The 18,802-nt window shown below is 40.0% G+C and overlaps 1 protein-coding gene across 1 annotated transcript in view; it reads right to left on the bottom strand.

The window, feature by feature from the left end:
* Nucleotides 1–4,523: 4,523 nt before the first annotated feature.
* The window catches only part of TAOK1 (TAO kinase 1), an 84,182-nt gene continuing 69,903 nt past the window's right edge, over nt 4,524–18,802 (bottom strand). Inside the window, exon 16 of the mRNA XM_011990365.1 lies at nt 4,524–13,875. Coding sequence (XP_011845755.1) covers nt 13,414–13,875 — 462 coding nt within the window. The 3' untranslated portion in view covers nt 4,524–13,413. The remainder of the gene's footprint in view (nt 13,876–18,802) is intronic.

The raw sequence follows: 18,802 nt of genomic DNA, 5'->3' as shown, positions 1-18,802 counted from the left end.
TGATTATGCTCTAGTCACAATTGCGCAGAGGAGCTAAAATTTTGAAGGTAAAATGATACTTAATTGAAACAATAAGATACTCATGCATCAAAAGTAAGTCTCTAGTCCCTGTAGTCTTTCCTTGTAATAATGCAATACCTTGCCTTAGTATTTAGTATGATTGAACAAAACATTTCTCTCCAACTTATTTGTCTCTGAATAGTAAATCAGTCTCCCTGTAACACTGGAATGTCACTATTTTTTAAATCTCCAGAAACAAATATGTGCTGTTTATCTTCTGAAGTCCTCTGTGTACTAAGCCATGCTTGCCTGCTGTGGCGTTTAGCAGAGCCTCACTGCACATTCTCTATCCACTGGTTGTTGCCTCACTTTTGTAGATCTAGCCTCGTGTGGCCTAACACTAACCAGTAGCATCTCTGTTTAATCAATAACCAGGCCTCCTGTTCTGGGCTAATAATTTCCCAGCAGGCGTACAATTCCCTGATAATTGATGGTACCTACAACAAATACATTATTCAGTGGACAAATGGTGTTTGTGTGTTGATAGGATACTGAAGTAATAGTTTGGAGACGTGGGTTCCAGTTTCTACTTCATCGATGACTTAAGTGACCCTGAGAAAGTTATTTTATGAGTTGTTCCATATGAAAAGACTGGGAATGTGTATAGGCCTTAATTTATAAGGTCTGTTAGGATATAATGAGATAGTTAGTAGCATACGGATCCCATTCTCCAAGACTCTATTTAATTCCTCAGCCAGAGCTCAAAGACCTCCATGATGAAGTGGCATCTGCTTTCAAATCACAACCTTTATTCTCTGATCAACATCTTATAAGGCTAAGAAGTTCCAGTTGTTAATTGCACTGCAAAGTTGGGAAGGGCCTGGAAGAGCAGCACCTTTGAGCCTCATAGGTTGGGTTTGGGTTGCCCAGTTGAGGGCAAACTCTCCCCATCCCCACCCCCATATATGTACACATGCACTGATACCATGTCACAGCTTATCGGTTTCAAATCAATTTTGGTCAAAAACCGTCTGCATTTCTATTTCTTATAGATGAAGGTCAGAGAGGATGTGACTTTTAAGATCTCACAGTTAGTGATGGGGCTAAGACCAGACCCAAATTAGTGCTCTTTATGCCATATGTTATTTGCCTTTTCCTAATCACTGTCTGAGATGGTACTAAACAATGTTCATTTTGAACTCCAAAACGTAAAGGATTTTAACAAAAGGGTGGGGGTTTCAGGGAATCTCTCTTCAGAGCTGCTGGGGTTCACAACTGCATGAGGGGAGCCATGCACATTTATCTATAAATGGCACTCTTTAAAGTTCACTGCACAGCCTGCACAGAGCTAACACCCTCAGCAGCCTTTCTCTCCCTGTATCCGTTAAGAACAAGTATCTGAAAATAGGGTGGCAAAAGGTAAAGTCATTAATTGCCCAGGATACATACAGGAAGACCCTGATTCTGCAGCTGACATCACGTGATGTAGGTGATGGCATAAGGGCTGTGAAGCTAGCTGATTAATTTTTTTGTTTTGTTTTTTTGAGAGAGTCTTACTTTGTTGCCCAGGCTGGAGTGCAGTGGCGTGATCTCAGCTCACTGCAACCTCCACCTCCTGGGTTCAAGCAACTCTCCTGCCTCAGCCTCCCGAGTAGCTGGGACTACAGGCACACGCCACCACACCCAGCTAATTTGTGTATTTTTGTAGAGATAGGGTTTCTCCATGTTGGCCACGCTGGTCTCAGACTCCTGACCACAAGTGATCCACCCGCCTTGGCCTCCCAAAGTGCTAGGATTATAGGCATAAGGCACTGTGCCTGGCCTCCCATGACTAATTTTATGTAGGATAGATTTTAAATTCTTTTTTTTTTTTTTTTTTTTTTTGAGATGGAGTCTTGCTCTGTCACCCAGGCTGGAGTGCAGTGGCTGGATCTCAGCTCACTGCAAGCTCCGCCTCCCGGGTTCACACCATTCTCCTGCCTCAGTCTCCCGAGTAGCTGGGACTACAGGCGCCCGCCACCATGCCTGGCTAGTTTTTTGTATTTTTTTAGTAGAGACGGGGTTTCACCGTGTTAGCCAGGATGGTCTCGATCTCCTGACCTCGTGATCTGCCCGTCTCGGCCTCCCAAAGTGCTGGGATTACAGCCGTGAGCCACCGCGCCCGGCCAGAATCTTTTTTTAGAGACGGAATCTCCTTATGTTGCCCAGGCTGGACCCCAAACTCCTGGGCTCAAGCAATCATCCCACCTCATGCCATCCTACTCCCAAGTAGGGGGAACTATAGGTGTGAACCTCTATGCCGTAGAAATCTTGTGTTTTAATCCCATTGAGTTACTCCAAATTCAGGTGGGTATATTGAAAATACTGGAGATGAGGTCTGGGGTCTAATTCTGGCTCTGCAAGGCAAAGTCTAGCTCTGACACCCAGGCTGGAATGTAGTGGTATGATCATGGCTTACTGCAGCCTTGACCTTCCAGGCTCAAGCGATCCTCCCACCTCAGCCTCCCAAATAGCTAGGACTACAGACATGTGTCACCATGCTTAGCTAATATTTTTATTATTTTTTTGTAGAGATAGGGTCTCACTATGTTGCCCAGGCTGGTCTCAAACTCCTGGTCTCAAGCAATCCTTCCACCTCAGCCTCTCAAAGTGGTATGACTGCAGGCATGAGCCACTGCATCTGGCTGCCACACAGCTGTTTGAGGCAAGCAAATTAAACACTATATAAATGTTAATCTCAAAATAGTTTAATATCGACATCCTAGGAGTTAAAAAACTGCCACTTTAAGTCTTCTTTTCAATATGGTAGGTACCCTAAATTATACTTTAAAAAATGGTACTTAAAACTGTTTTCTTGGTTGGGTGTGGTGGCTCACGCCTGTAATCCCAGCACTTTGGGAGGCCGAGGCAAGTGGATCATCTGAGGTCAGGAGTTCAAGACCAGCATGGCCAAGATGGAGAAACCCCATCTCTACTAAAAATACAAAAATTAGCTGGGCGAGGTGGCACACACCTGTAATCCCAGCTACTTCAGAGGCTGAGAGCCACAAGAATCACTTGAACCTGGGAGGCACAGGTTGTTGTGAGCCAAGATCACACCACCCAGCCTGGGTAACAGAGAAAGGCTGCTTCAAAAACAAAAAACAAACAAAAAACCCAAAAGCTATTTTCTTTTTTTTTTTTTTGAGATGGAATCTCGGTCTGTCACCCAGGTCACAGTGCAGTGGCCTGATCTTGGCTCACTGCAACCTTCGCCTCCCAGGTTCAAGTAATTCTCCTGCCTATGCCTCCTGAGTAGCTGGGATTACAGGCACCCACCGCCTGGTTAATTTTTGTATTTTTATTATATATTTAATTAATTTTATTTTGAGATGTAGTCTCGCTCTGTTGCCCAGGCTGGAGTGCAGTGGCACAATCTCAGCTCACTGCAAGCTCCGCCTCCCAGGTTCACGCCATTCTCCTGCTTCAGCCTCCCAAGTAGCTCGGACTACAGGTGCCCGCCACCATGCCCGGCTAACTTTTTGTATTTTTAGTAGAGATGGGGTTTCACCACGTTGGTCAGGCTAGTCTCAAACTCCTGACCTCAGATGATCTGCCTGCCTCAGCCTCCCAAAGTGCTGGGATTACAGGTTGAGCCATCACGCTTGGCCATATTTTCTTTTTAAATTAAAAAAACATAAATCCCAGCCCCTAAGCATTTCCCCTTCTGAATTAGTCTTCTGACAAAAAAAAGTCACAGGGTTTTAAATAGGACTTGATTTGATGGTTTACTGCCCCCATACAGGGCTAAAATGTGATTTTTCAAATCTAGGGAGATAAGCCCAGATAAGACTACCTTTTGAGGCTTTGTGCAAGACCCAAGGGAACTGCTTACATTTATGGCTCCATGTATCGGAGCTGTAGTTATGCAGACCACAAGGTATAAATAAAACTTAAAAACTTGGATCAAACAGTCAGAATTTCAACTAGAATAATCTCACACCCAGAACACAATAGGCCACTTCACTCTGGGCAGACAGGAGGCAAGCCAATTAGCCTAGAGGGTTTATGTCTTTTTTTTTTTTTTTTTTTGACGGAGTCTCACTCTGTTACCCAGGCTGGAGTGCAGTGGCACGATCTCAGCTCACTGCAACCTCCACCTCCCGGGTTCAAGCGATTCTCCTGCCTCAGCTTCCCAAGTAGCTGGGATTACAGGTGCCCGCCACCACACCCAGCTAATTTTTCCATTTTTACTAGAGACAGGGTTTCACCATGTTGGCCAGGCTGGTCTCGAACTCCTGACCTCAGGTGATCCACTGACCTCAGCCTCCCAAAGTGCTGGGATTACAGATGCGAGCCATCACACCCGGATGAGGGTTTACATCTTTATCAGATGGTACACTCTTACCATCTGAGTAGTAATCCCATTTTTGTAACCCCAACATTCAGCACACTGCCTAAGGTTCAGTAATTATCCAACAGTCACTCAACAGAAAGAGTTTATCTTCATGGGAATAAAATTGCTTTAAAAAACTGGACAGACACTGTGTACTAAAATTACTTTATTACAGTTGATTTTTTTAAACATTTCCTTTGCTATGATACAAAGGATACTTACAAACAAAATATTACATATGACCTTGTTTTCGCTCTTATGTTCTGACAACTTGGTAACAGCTTTAAATGCACGATCTATACAATTAATACAGGTTATATATGAACTATAAGGTATGCTGAACCAGAAGAATACTGACAATATACTGTACAATAAGCCTTACCAGTTAGTGCTGTGGACCATTTATACCAAAAGGAAAATGCACATCTGTACAGTCACCTTTACCAGCTGGTGCTGACAGAAAGGGAGAGGCTTCTTCCCCAATGCAACCCTTGATAAGCCTCCACTGTGAGCGTCTGTTTGGTCCAAAAATCGAGAGGACAGTGTGTATTTAAAATTAGTTATTGGTAAAGTGGTAGAACATCACACTTTCAACACGATACTCTCTCAAAAAAATATCAGTCCCAGTTTTAAAAGACCACAAGTTCTTTGTCCACTATGAAAACCCTACAGGCTCAAGGGGTTTGGGAGATGAGAAGATGAAGGCTGCCAAAAAAGGAGGCAAGAAACCAAGCCAAAATCTAGGTCTTGCAAAATCGTCATTTTTCCCTTCACCAAAGGGAACTAGAAATGTACAAATTCATTGATGAACCTCAATGATAGCATATCAGTTAGCTGATAACCCTCATTTTATCTGGACCCCTGACTTGTGGGAATAACTGAAATACATTGTGGATAACAGATACCACTTTTAGAAAAGAACCTCTTGCTTAGTTAACATATTCCCTTTAGCCACCAGAGCTGGTCCTGGGCTATTACAGGTGTGCATTCATCTCTCAATGGTCTACTCAGAAATGATAAGGTTACAGCTTTTTTTCTTTTCTTTTTTTTTTTTTTTTAAATAAAAAAGCAATTGACTGAAGCATTTTCTTTTTTTAGGTAAATAGCAAAAATAAAAATAAAAACCAACCCTGGCATTTGCACAAATAATGCAAATGGAGTGATATGGCCTTTAAGGAAGGGGTTAGTAGAAAGGAAGACGGAAGTGAAGAAAATCCAGAGAAAATGATGTACTAATTTCTTTCTTTTAAAAAATTTCTACATGTGCAAAAAAAAATCATGCTGTTTGAGGAAAACAAAGGGAAATGAGTACATAAAACTAAAAACATAAATACGTTTGGGTGACTGGTAAAAGTAGAAACCAACCTGGGTTACAAAAAGGATTATACATTCAAGATGCTCTTAAACCCAGTGGGATAACTTATGTTAAAACTGTGTTAATAGTTACGTTAGAAATCTCAAGTTTGTTTTTAAATCTTCACAATACAAGCAAAGCTGTTTTAAAATATACACTATACATATTTCTCATAGTCTCTTCAACCTCATTAATGCGCATTAGGCTTTTTCATATACTAAAACAAGGGGGTTCTGAAAGCTAATTTGCTCATAGTAACCCATCCATTATTTAAATGGTTGTCTTAAGTTTTAAGTGGGCTAAAAAACTTTAGCAGACTTACATAAATAGGATTTAGCAACACAAGTGTTAATTTAAAAAACTCTAAAGCATTTACAAATTATCAGATTGGAACAGTCCGGGGAAGTTATGTGCAGTATACTTTAAATGTTATTTACATCCAACCATTGCTTTTGTAAAAATTTCCCTAAAAAAAAAAAAAAAAGATTTGGAGAATTAACCTGTTCTAGCAGAGAAGGATTGAAAAAGGAAAGGTAAAATGGGAACAAAATTATCTTCTAATAGAAACCCCACACACACATCCTTCTCTTTTCTTGGATTTTACTCAATGAAACCACCTGCAACTCCTAATAGGCTCATATATAAGGTGTCAAGGTGTGATAAAATACCTTTGCAGATAAATTACTGGCCTTAAGAGGACTTTTTTTTGTTTGTTTGAAATGTTTTCCCACCTTGTGTCTCTGGCTTGGATTATTCTTGGACGCATGTAATTAATTGGAGGGGCACTCCTAAGTAGGCACAATTCCCATTTAATGTGGAATAAAAGGCATAAAATGCTGTTATGAAGAAGGGTGGTGGTTTCTTTGATATTGTGAAATGCAAAGAAGGACAGCAGCACATTTGGAATGGGAACCAAAAGAGAGCTGTCTGGCAATACACCAGGACAGCCAACATCTTGATAAGTTATATATACACTTGTCTATGACAAAGGAAAAAGGGTTGGAAGGGTTCCAATAGCCTCTGGGTTTTTGGATATGTGCCAAACGGTCACATAGACCACCCAGAATCAGCAAATGTTGGACAGTTACCTCCTTTAAAGTCACATAATTCACTCCATGACCATGTGCAATTTATGGTAACTATGTTCATGCCCAGGCAATGTATTTGGGGCTCAGAAAAAGCAAAATGTGCCACTGAGAGAATCCTGTTCCCTATATAACTGGTCTTCATGCTTTCAAGTGGCCCTAATACACCTTGGATACTAAGCCAAGCCATGCAAAAGCAAAGAGCACACACTTTTCATTAACACTGGTATCTCATTTCTAAACCACTGACCTCAGAGTTGCCATAGAAACATATTAACACGAGTACTGAAAGCATACAACTGAGAGTTCATGGATTTCTAAGAAATGCATTTCCCTCGTCTATGTTCATCAGCCTTTAATACTTTGGCTACAAGGCATATCAGAGAAAGGGAGGTTAAATTGGGTAATGACAAAAGAACATACGTAATGTTCCAGAAATGGGATCAATGTGCCAGCAATAAGCATAGTTCATTTCATTTGAAAATTCAGTTAAAGAGCCCAATAAACAGTTCCAAACCATTTTATCACCTGCATAATTTACATAAACATTAAAACACTTGCACTTTATAGACAAAACACACTTTTGTAAACATGGCCACTGGGGGAGAGAGGCTCCCTACCTCATTCATGATTGAGGACATGTGATCATTTATATTAAATAAAGTTATTTCACTGCAAAAGATCTCAAACCTGACCAATGATTAAGCTTTATTTCCCCCTGTTTAACAACATTTAAGTATTAATTCTAAAAATGTCACCTAGGATGGTTTCAGGGTTAGATGCTAGGACCACAACTGGTAATGACAGCAACTTCTCTCTAGCTGGCACAGACCTATAAACTTTAGTACAAAAACAAAAAAATACAGAAACTAGGTCAATTTGTTAGCTACATATTTACAGATAATTACATGATTTTTCACTCACAAGTGCTAAATACTTTGAGTGAAACAAAACTGTGCAGGTTGAATTACCCGTACTTTGGGGGGAATTCTGGGCATCAAGATACCCTTTTTCATTCATTCAAAAGTCTAATCTTCTCTCCACTTTTTCATGACAAACTACCTACAGATGTTCAGATTAGTATATCCAGTGGGCATCCTGGTGTTTCAGTGAGGATTAACCTTTTTCTCTACTTAAAGAATTCCTTGTGTATTTAAAAACAAAACAATACAATACAATCACACAGACATATATACAAAAAAAAAAAAAAAACCTCTGAAACTTCAAAAAGTTTATAGATTGCTGGGAAACAGTTAACAGTGACGGTGACATAGTAAATGGCTCCCCAGTTTTAATTCTCTGCCTTTATTTTCTTTAAAGGATATCTATCTTTGGGTGGGTAGGAAGTGCAAGTTTAAGAAACCCACAACAGGCAGATAAGGTGCATGCTAATTTATATATTTCTTATGATTTAAAGACTACTATTAAGCCAGGTGGAGTCTCTTCCCTTGTATGAGTGAAATTTTGGAAATCTGAATACAAACAAGGAGGAAAACATTAGTCAACATGACTTTAAAGGAACTACCAGAATTCAGCAGAAAATATAAAAGTACAATAAAGGAAGAGTTCTCAGCTTCACTTTCTTTTTCTAGACAGTGTTTAATAAAACTTACTTCTTTACAAATTAATAGTCATTTCCAATGCAGACCTATTGTAGTGATTTCATAAAAGTGCAGACAACATAACCAGACACAGCAAAACAGACTTCAATCAGTAGTCCTTGCATATAAGAGGCAAGTCTGCTAAGTGTACAGCCAACTCTTCATCCTTGAAGGAATCTGAGGATGGGAAATTTCCAGTTCTTAAAAACTAAGAGTGAGTGAGTCTCTTTTAAAAGGCAATGCTACAACCTGGTTGTGGGCGCTATCATGTTAGATGGGGGAAAACAAAATAGAGAATTTGTTTTTCTTCAATAATGGTCTGCATTTTGGTAAACAGCTCAAAGATGACAGCCCAAGTTTTGACACTGCTCTTAGAGAAGGCTCTTTTCTATCTAAGACAAGAGAATATCTTCTTCCATCATTATAGGAGATTCACACTTATATACCTTAAACATACTATTTTTTGACTTGAATACACAAGACACTTCACATTGTGAGCATAGGACAAAATGCAGGGCCATTTAAACCTCCAAGGAAAAAGTTAATGTGTTGGGGCAAATCTCTACTTGAATAGTAGTGGCTCAGAAGTGGTGGAAGGTGCACAAAGAACTTACTATTAGAGCAAGCAAGAAGAGGCAGGTAAAGGGAGAAAGCCCCTCACCCAAATCCTTCTCTCCCAGTGGCCATTTCCTGTTGATGTTACAGTTTAGGAGAATCTTAGATGTTTTAGCAGTAATTCCTTTCTTGGCTGTTTTGATCCTCAGCAAAGTATATAATTATTAGTATCAATGGAGTAAAAAAAGTAAGAGGATCAATGGTATCACTACTAAGAAATACATACAGAAAGCACATGAAGATTGTGTGATGTATTGGTTTTTTTTTTTTTAATCATCTTTGCAGAGGAATCACCACCAGTGTTCTTACTTTCCATGGTTCATCTCTCTCTGCATTACTTATCTTTTATTGCATCACAACACAAACTCACAGAAACACTAACCGGCTCCTTCCCCAGCACCATTTTACTGCATTGCAACTTATGATTCCAAATTTTATTTAACGTCCTCTCCACTCACACAAATGCCAAGAGGGGATTAAAAAGGAAAAGACTGCATCTAATGACGACCTTCTCATAAATATCAACGCAGAGTACTCATTCTTAAGAAACACATGCATTCTTGCCTTAACTGAGGACTGAAATAACAAAACCAAACAAAAATAACAGAACTTTAAGTGCCCTGATGGAAATGTACAGTATGAGTTACATCCATCCATCTATCTATACACACACTTATATGTATATACAATATATACATACAAATGATAATAGCTGTGCCAAAAATGTGCATATTTAACACAGTTTTAAAAAGCCAGTAGATCATGGTATAATACAATTTATTTCCACTAGTGAATGGCACAAATGGAGAAATGCAAAGGAGGTGTTTCAAGTACAATGAAGTCATTTTTCACAGGTGAAAATAAATAGTATTATTCCAGTGTCCAACACAATGTATTCTATAAAAGTTTAAAATGCCAGACATTTAGTATTTACAGAAATAGAAAGTCACTAAAGTCTGCTTTATGGTCTGAAAAAGACACTCATAGAGTTTTCAATTTTTGAAAAGGGGGTGAGAAAAAAATTGGTGGAGGTGGGAGGGAGTGTCCAGGATAGTTTCTTTAGTGTACTGAATGTTTGCCTGATGTCTAGGCAACCAAATATAATGACTATGCTAAAATGTTCCATTTACCAACAAATCCTTGACCTAGAGTACTAAGCATATTACACCAGTGTGTGTGGCTTCAAATGTAAGACTCTTTATCTGTAGGTATTGAAATGGCAAATAAGAATTGCAGCTCTGAAAATATAATATAAACACATTTTTCAGATAACATTATACAAACAAAAATACTTCTGGATACTAGAATTTGGGGTTTGAGCTGACTTCAATAAGGGGAGGAAAAAATATGTGCAAAGGGAAGGGAGCTCAATTTGGAATAATATATTTCAAAGTATGTGGCTTTGCATTTTTAAAATGCTAACCAAAAAAATGGGAGATAGAGTGACACCAAGGAACTTTTTACAGCCAGCCTCTGGATACCAGATATAGCATTTACAACTTCTTGATATGCTACACAAATTTTCCACACTTTTAATTTTCTTAAAGACATATATAGTGAGTGAACACCAACACTGGGAAGGAGGTAGTGTTAATTTGATCAAATATTGATATTTGCCCACTGATTCCCCAGAAAGTGCTTGCTCTTTCCCTAGGATATCTCAAAACCTTTCCAATTTTTCTGCTACAAGCTTTACTCTGTGATGATTCCTACCATGTATGAGATTCCTCAGAAGCTAGATCTCACAAACATATACAAACCAATTAATTTGAATCATTTTTGTAAACTATATATATACTTTAAAATTAACTTAATGGTAAAATCCAGGCAGAGTCATGATCTACATGTAAAACAGGTGGCCAAATAATTACATTAGATAAAAAACCCTACTGGAGATCTGAATGGACTCAGTAACTCAATTTGACTTAAGTCCACAACTGGACTTTAAAATGTACCACCAGTAGTATTTTGGGTTTGAAAGAGTTTTGTATGCAAAACTAATCTGCTTCCCTATTCCACCCATCCAGTAGTACAGAGCAGCCAGATCTATGAATAATTTTTAAGGGTATCAAATTATATTTTTGATATTTTATTAAATTCTAAAGCTCTCTCTTATCATTTTACACCAAATACGTAGATTTCTCAATTTGTTGGAAACACTGTAATACCTGAATGCAAAAAAGATACTGAGACAACCAAAAGCCCCTTTCACTGATATTTTAAGTACATGTCATATTTACCTAAAAACTGGTGACCTGGAGCATGGCCGAAAGGACAACACATAAGAGTGCTTCTTGAAACACTGCCTAAAATTTTGTGTGAACTCTATGGTGATCTTGGTTTTAAAAACATTTACATTAAAACATTAATTTCCTTCCAGTTTCCTGAATCTCAGAAACTCCTACAGGCGAGGATTCATGGCAACTCGACTGACAAACCTGGGGAAGACTTAAAATTTGGTTGAGAAAACCAGGATTTCAACAGTGATAGATTGATTACTATTTGGTCATTAGTTTGGTCTAGGCAAAGAGTGCCACTGAGAGGGACTTAAGAGAGTTCTACCTTGGAGCCCCCTGACTATAGGAGAAGCAGGATCCAGAGTTAGCAGCAAGGATTCTTCAAGACAACTTGGAAGGGAGCAGGACAGTAACTTGTAAGAAACTCTGATTTGTCATTGAAAAGGATATTTTTCTTCAAGTCATACTCACAGCTTCCTACCCACCTCCAACTCAATTTCTATACAAAAAATGGAAAACCAAGAAAACAACTGACTTTTTAGCATTGGGTTCATCCTTCATTGTACAACAAAACAAAACAGAACAAAACAAAAAACAAAACATGTGCCCCCTGAAAAAGAGTTAGCTTTCGTCAAGAGATTCCCTGACCACTATAACTTACTTTTACTTTTTTTTTCTTAATTAGCCAAACTTCCTAGTTCCTTTTCAGTAGTACTTTAGCACTGAGGCTTGAGACTTGTGGAAGTGGTGTTTCCTATTGTGTGATGTTAACTTAATGCCAAATGGCCACTAAGCCTCAACGAACTAGAAGTTTGTAAAGTACTGCAGCAATGAAAACAGCAATTAAAAATAGAGGACCTGCACATGCAGCAAAATCTACAGTGGTGATGAGGATTAGTCAGCAGCTGGTAAAGTCATTGGCTCAGTGAATCCTGGTTCACTGTGGCAACTAAACATTTAAATAATTGGCTATTCTACTTGTAAACAGAAAATCACATAAGCCAAAAGGAGATAATAATTATGTCTATGTAGTGTGATGAGAATTTCAATAGATGGCAATTTGCAAATATGGCATCATTCAAATACCTCTGGCATTTGATTTGTATTGGCTATATGTCTTTCTTTTTGTACAAACAAAATAAAAGTACTGTTTGGGGTCTTGGGCGTTATAGAGCTTAGCTAGGATGAGATATCACAGTATAAGCAACAAAACATCAGGACATGTAAGCTTCACCTCACTCTGCTGCAGGACATACCCACCATATGAACTTTCTGGGCCCCTCTCACCCTTCTGGTCTTCCCCATTGAAGGCTCACAGATTTGTTAATGCAATTCACACAACTTGTGATCTCCTTAAGTACCCCCATCTTATCGTAATACAAAGAAGGCACAACTGAATGGACAAAAATCACTCACAAGCCTATGAAGCATTCAGGAAAAAAAAAAACTAGGTTGTTTTCTACTCTCTGAAAAAGTCAATGCAGTCGTTTAGTGTTCATGGATTTCTACACTTGATCTTAGCCAAAAGGCCGAGAAGCAATGTGTTCATGGATTTCTGCTTCCTTTTTTTAGTCCAAATGAGGCTGAGAAGTCAGATCAATTTAATAACAAATAAATATATTAGTGAGGGGATGCAGGTGTGTACCAGTAATAACTTATTTCAACATATGCTGCCTGCTGTGAGTGGCTCATAAGAATTTGGGATATGGGATAAAAAGGCTTTACATCTTTTCAGAAACTTCTTACGATAGACACCCAAAAGTGATAACTGAAGCCACTTTGCTGTGTTTTATTTTTGCCGTGTTCAGAAAAATCCCCTATCTAGCCAATTATTTCCACCACATGCATAATATATGTGTATATATGTATATATATATACACACACATACACATTTATTTTTAATATCAACTCCACTTTTCAAAATTTCCCCAAAAGTTAAAAAAACAAACAAACCCGGCAGCCAAGTACTATGACATCCCAATTAGTAAACACAAAACAGAACGCTTTACAAAAATGAATAAAATATACCATATGCACTCAGCTTCCACACTGTAGTACCCAAGTGAGGAGGCTGCTGTGACGATGTCTGTAGGCAGTTTCTTTTGGCAGACAGCTCCAGCGGAATTGCCACTCTCAATTATTAAGTTATGTATAAGACATGTGTGACCCATTGGATATTTGTGAAGTGACACTCGTGCTTCTGCTCATGCCCTGCTCCGTCCGTCCCCCAGAAGCTGTCCGCCTCAGAGCCTGGGGGCTATTGCGGACTCCCATGCTGCTACCTCGAGGTACCCCTTGCATTGGCCCTGAGGGGTGACCCCATGGCTGGGGTCCACCTTGCATTGGATGGCCCCAAGCTTGTGGTGGGCCACCCATGGGATGACCCCAGTGAGGTCCTGGACCCCCAGTAGGGTTGTGTGACCAACCAGAAGCTCCTGGGTAGCTGTGGCTGAATGCCTCAGGGGAGAGATTAGAAAGGACCATATTACTAAAACCTAATCTCATGCTTTCAGAGTCAAAAGCTTCAATTTCTCTGGCTTGACGTTCCAACAGGCTTCGTATTCGTTCTGTGCGCTCATTCTGCAAAGCCAACATCTCTTCTTCAATCTGTTGGAGATTGGACGAAGGAAGAAAAATGAAAGCCAATTTATTTTTTTTAATTCTATAAATAAAGGAAGTAATAATCATTCAGCTTTCAAGTGGCTATTTTATGGATGTACATTTGTCCATGAGTTTCAAATTTTATTTAAATTTTTCCCTTTATTAAAAAATTTTTAAAGTTTTTATATATTCAGGGGGTACAACTGCAGATTTTTTTACATGCGTGTATTGCGTAGTGGTGAAGTCTGGGCTTTTAGTGCACCCATAACTTGAATAGGGAACACTATACCCAACAGGTAATTTTTCATCCCTCACTTATCTCCCACCCTCCCACCTTTTGTAGTCTCTAGTGTCTATTATTTGACGCTATGGATATACATTTAAAAATCAAGGCCGGGTGCGGTGGCTCACGCTGGTAATCCCAGCACTTTGGGAGGCTGATGCAGGTGGATCCTGAGGTCAGGAGATAAAGATCATTCTGGCTAACATGGTGAAACCCCATGTCTACTAAAAATACAAAAAACTAGCCAGGCATGGTGGTGGCAGGCCCCTGTAGTCCCAGCTACTCGGGAGGCTGAGGCAGGAGAATGGTGTGAACCTGGGAGGTGAACGTTGCAGTGAGCCGAGATCATGCCACTGCACTCCAGCCTTGGCGACAGAGTGAGACTCCATCTCACAAAAAAATAAAAAACAAAAAATAAAAATAAAAAGAGATGTCCCTTAGGAATCAGGGAATCAGTATAATTTATATTTTTTTAAATGTGTAAAATCAAGTTTTGTTTTTTTTTTCCAAGACGGAGTCTTGCTCTGTTGCCCAGGCTGGAGTGGAATGTCACTGTCTCAGCTCACTGCAACCTCTGCATCCTGGGTTCAAGCGATTCTCTAGCTTCAGCCTCCCGAGTAGCTGGGATTACAGGCATGTGCCACCACATCCAGCTAATTTTTGTTATTTTTAGTAGAGACGGGGTTTCACCATGTTGGCAAGGCTGATCTTGAACTGCTGACCTCAGATGATCCTCCCACTTCAGCCTCCCAAAGTGCTGGGATTGGGGATTTGCGATAATAGGGGAAATTTAGACATGCATTTAAAAATTATTATGAATTCTGTTAGATATCACAGTGGAATTATGATTCCGTTAAAGTCAAAAGTCCTATCTGGGTCAGGCGTGGTGGATCACGCCTGTAATTTCAGCACTTTGGGAGGCTGAGGTGGGTAGATCACTTGAGGTCAGAAGTTCGAGACCAGCCTGGCCAACATGGTGAAACCCCATCTCTACTAAAAATACAAAAATTAGCCGGGCATGGTGGCACACGTCTGTAATCCCTGCTACTTGGGAGGCTGAGGCAGAAGAATCACTTGAACTTGGTAGGCAGAGGTTGCAGTGAGCAGAGATCACACCACTGCACTCCAGCCTGGGCAACAGAGTAAGACTCCATCTCAAAACAAACAAACAAACAAACTGAACAAAAATTTTTTCATGGGAAGCAAATACAAATAAAAAACTGCAATAGAATGGGTTAAGATATTTGTAAGGATACTACAGAAATAAAAAATGTATCGAGGCCGGGCATGGTGGCTCATGTCTGTAATCTCAACATTTTGGGAGGCCGAGGCGGGTGGATCACTTCAGCTCAGGAGGTGAGACCAGCCTGGCCAAGATGGCGAAACCTTGTCTCTACTAAAAATACACAAATTGGCCAGGTGCGGTGGCTCACGCCTGTAATCCCAGCACTTTGGGAGGCTGAGGTGGTCAGATCACTTGAGGTTGGGAGTTGGAGACCAGCCTGACCAACATGGAGAAACCCCATCTCTAGTAAAAATACACGATTAGATGGGCATGGTGGCGCATGTGTGTAATCCCAGCTACTCGGGAGGCTGAAGCAGAATTGCTTGAACCTGGGAGGCGGAGGTTGCGGTGAGCCGAGATAGCGTCATTGCATTCAAGCGTGGGCAACAACAGTGAAACTCCGTCTCAAGAAACAAAACAAAACAAAACAAAACCCAAAAACAAAAACCAAAATTAGCTGCGAGTGGTGACAGGTGCCTGTAATCCCATCTACTCAGGAGGCTGAGGCAGGATAATCACTTGAAACTGGGAGGTGAAGGTTGCAGTGAGCCAAGATTGGGCTACTGCACTCCAGCCTGGGGAACAGAGTGAGACTTAGTCTCAAAAAAAAAAAAAAAAAAGTATCGAACTTTTTTTTGCTCTATAGGGGAGGAAAAGTGGAGCAAATAAGTCTCAAAGAAGATGGTACAGACATACAGACATTTGGTATCTTTCCCTGAGAAGAACAATCCATGTTTAAGTCCTCCTTCAACCTTCATATAAAATGCCTCTCTAATGCCTTTTTAATAACATGTTTTAGAATAACAATTTTCAAACTCTTCTTACTCCAGTCCATCCTGGCCTGTTTGTAATTTCTCGCAAATATTTCTTATTTTATCATTTCTCCACGCCTTTACACATTCCTTGTGTTCCTGGTTAACCTATTCTTCCTTCAGAAAGCACTCTTTATTCCATCTCCCTGAGATTTCTTTGCCCCACTTTCCCTCCCCTATAGAGTAAATCACTCCTATACTTTTGTATTTATGCTGTACCTTATGAAATGTTATTATATCTTGCCACATTCTACTGCAATTTTTGCTTTTTTTTGAGACAGGGTCTTGCTCTGTCACCCCGGCTGGAGTCCAGTGGCGCGATCTTGGCTCGCTGCAACCTCCACCTCCCAGGCTCAGGCAATCCTCCCACCTTACCCTCCTGGGTAACTGGGTATTTCTACTAAAAATACAAAAATTGGCTGGGCGTGGTGGCTCACGCCTGTAATCCCAGCACTTTGGGAGGCTGAGGTGGGCAGATCACCTGAGGTTGGGAGTTCGAGACTAGCCTGACCAACATGGAGAAACCCCATCTCTAGTAAAAATACACGATTAGACGGGCGTGGTGGCGCATGCCTGTAATCCCAGCTACTCGGGAGGCTGAAGCAGGAGAATCGCTTGAACCCGGGAGCCGGAGGTTGCAGTGAGCTAAGATAATGCCATTGCACTCCAGCTTGGGCAACAAGAGTGAAACTCTGTCTCAAAAAAACAAAAAACAAAACAAAACAAAAGAAAAAAAACAGGCATGCACCATCACACCCGGCTAATTTTTTGTATTTTTGGTAGAGAAGTTTCACCATGTTGCCTAGGCTGCTCTCAAACCCCTGATCTCAAGTGATCCGGCCTCTTCTGCAATTTTTTATTTGTTTCCTATGCAAAAATATGTTTGTTTGTTGTTTTTTGAGACAGGGTCTGGTCTGTCGCCCAGGCTGGAGTGCAGTGGTGCAATCTTGGCTCACTGCAACCTCCAACTCAAAGGTTCAAGCAATCCTCCACACCCCAGCCTCCAGAGGAGCTGACAGGTGCACACCACTACACCCAACTAATTTTTGTATTTTTTTTTTTTCTGTAGAGGTGGGGTTTCGCCATGTTGCCAAGGCTGGTCTCAAACTCCTGAGCACCAAGTGATCCGCTCCCCTCGGCCTTCCAAAGTGCTAGGATTACAGCATAAGCCACTGCACCTACCCCCAAATTTTAATTCTTACTTAAAAACATTACTAACCATGATGTTAATACTAAGAGAAATCTTGAGAGAAAAGTAAATGAGATGATAAAACAAGGTCATTTATACTCTGGAAATACTACTACTTTTCATATATTATATATATTTCACATATAATTTAACATTTATAGTTGTGTTATCTAAAAATTTAATGTAAATGAAGGATGACAAATATTGAAACAAGACTTCATGTACATGTGAGGCTCATTTTGTTTGTGTCTCAACCTAAATGAACAATTTTTGGTTCACTTGGAGACTTACAACAATCTTCAAACAGAATGATTTTTCACCTAGAATCAACTAACATTCACTTCAGTTCCATTTCTATTTATTTTCAGATATCTCCTCATCTGTATGTACAACCGGCAAGCATAAAGTGCACAAATTACAGCTTCTAGGATTTTACAAAGTTTTTGTAGAGAGGGTACAGGGTCTTAGTGATTGCTAATTGACCCCAGCCTGCCTTGTAGTCACATACTTCGCTTGAAAGGCAAAATATTAGCCATAAGAACCAAGTAACATCTTGAAGCACTATAGATGTATCATCCTTTGTTCTTTTACTCTTTTAAATACTAATTGTATGCATTTTTCCATTATGAAATGAATAAAACCATATTTAAAAAAGAAACAGAAAAAAATCAACCTATCACATTAACATAGCCACTACTAACATTACTTCAAGTAGGATTTGTCTTTTAAAATTTTGTTAAACACATCACAAACATTTTTCCTTATTAGTACTGTTTATGCAGACATCATTTAAATGACTGAGTAAGATTTTATTGTTGGCTTGGCCATATTTACTTTTTTTTTTTTCAGACGGAGTCTTGCTCTGTTGCCAGGCTGGAGGGCAGTGGCGTGATGTCAGCTTACTGAAACCTCTGCCTCCCAGGTTCAAGCGATTCCCCTGCCTCAGCCTCCTGAGTAGCTGGGCCATGACCAGCTAATTTTTGTATTTTTAGTACAGATGGGGTTTCACCATTTTGGCCAGGCTGGTTTTGAACTTCTGACCTCGTGATCTACCTGCCTCAGCCTCCCAAAGTGCAGGGATTACAGGCATGAGCCACAGCGCCCAGCCATTTCTCTATTTTAAATAGGCTGTTTTAAACTATTATAAAGTTGTTATAATTAACACTTATGCAGTGTTTTTTTCTGTAATTTGGATTTCTTTTCCTTTCTGTAATTTGGATTTCTTTTCCTCAAAGTTTTAAACACTTAACATTTACAAGGCTAAATATACAACTCCAGGCCAGGCGCAGTGGCTCAGGCCTGCAATCCTAGCACTTTGGGAGGCCGAGGTGGGCAGATTGCTTGAGCCTAGGAGTTCGAGACCA

Source organism: Mandrillus leucophaeus, unplaced genomic scaffold (genome assembly GCF_000951045.1).
Source record: "Mandrillus leucophaeus isolate KB7577 unplaced genomic scaffold, Mleu.le_1.0 Scaffold379, whole genome shotgun sequence".
NCBI classification, from domain to species: Eukaryota; Metazoa; Chordata; class Mammalia; order Primates; family Cercopithecidae; genus Mandrillus; species Mandrillus leucophaeus.
Note: the sequence above shows the minus strand (reverse complement) of the source record. Positions and strands in the feature narration are given on the sequence as shown.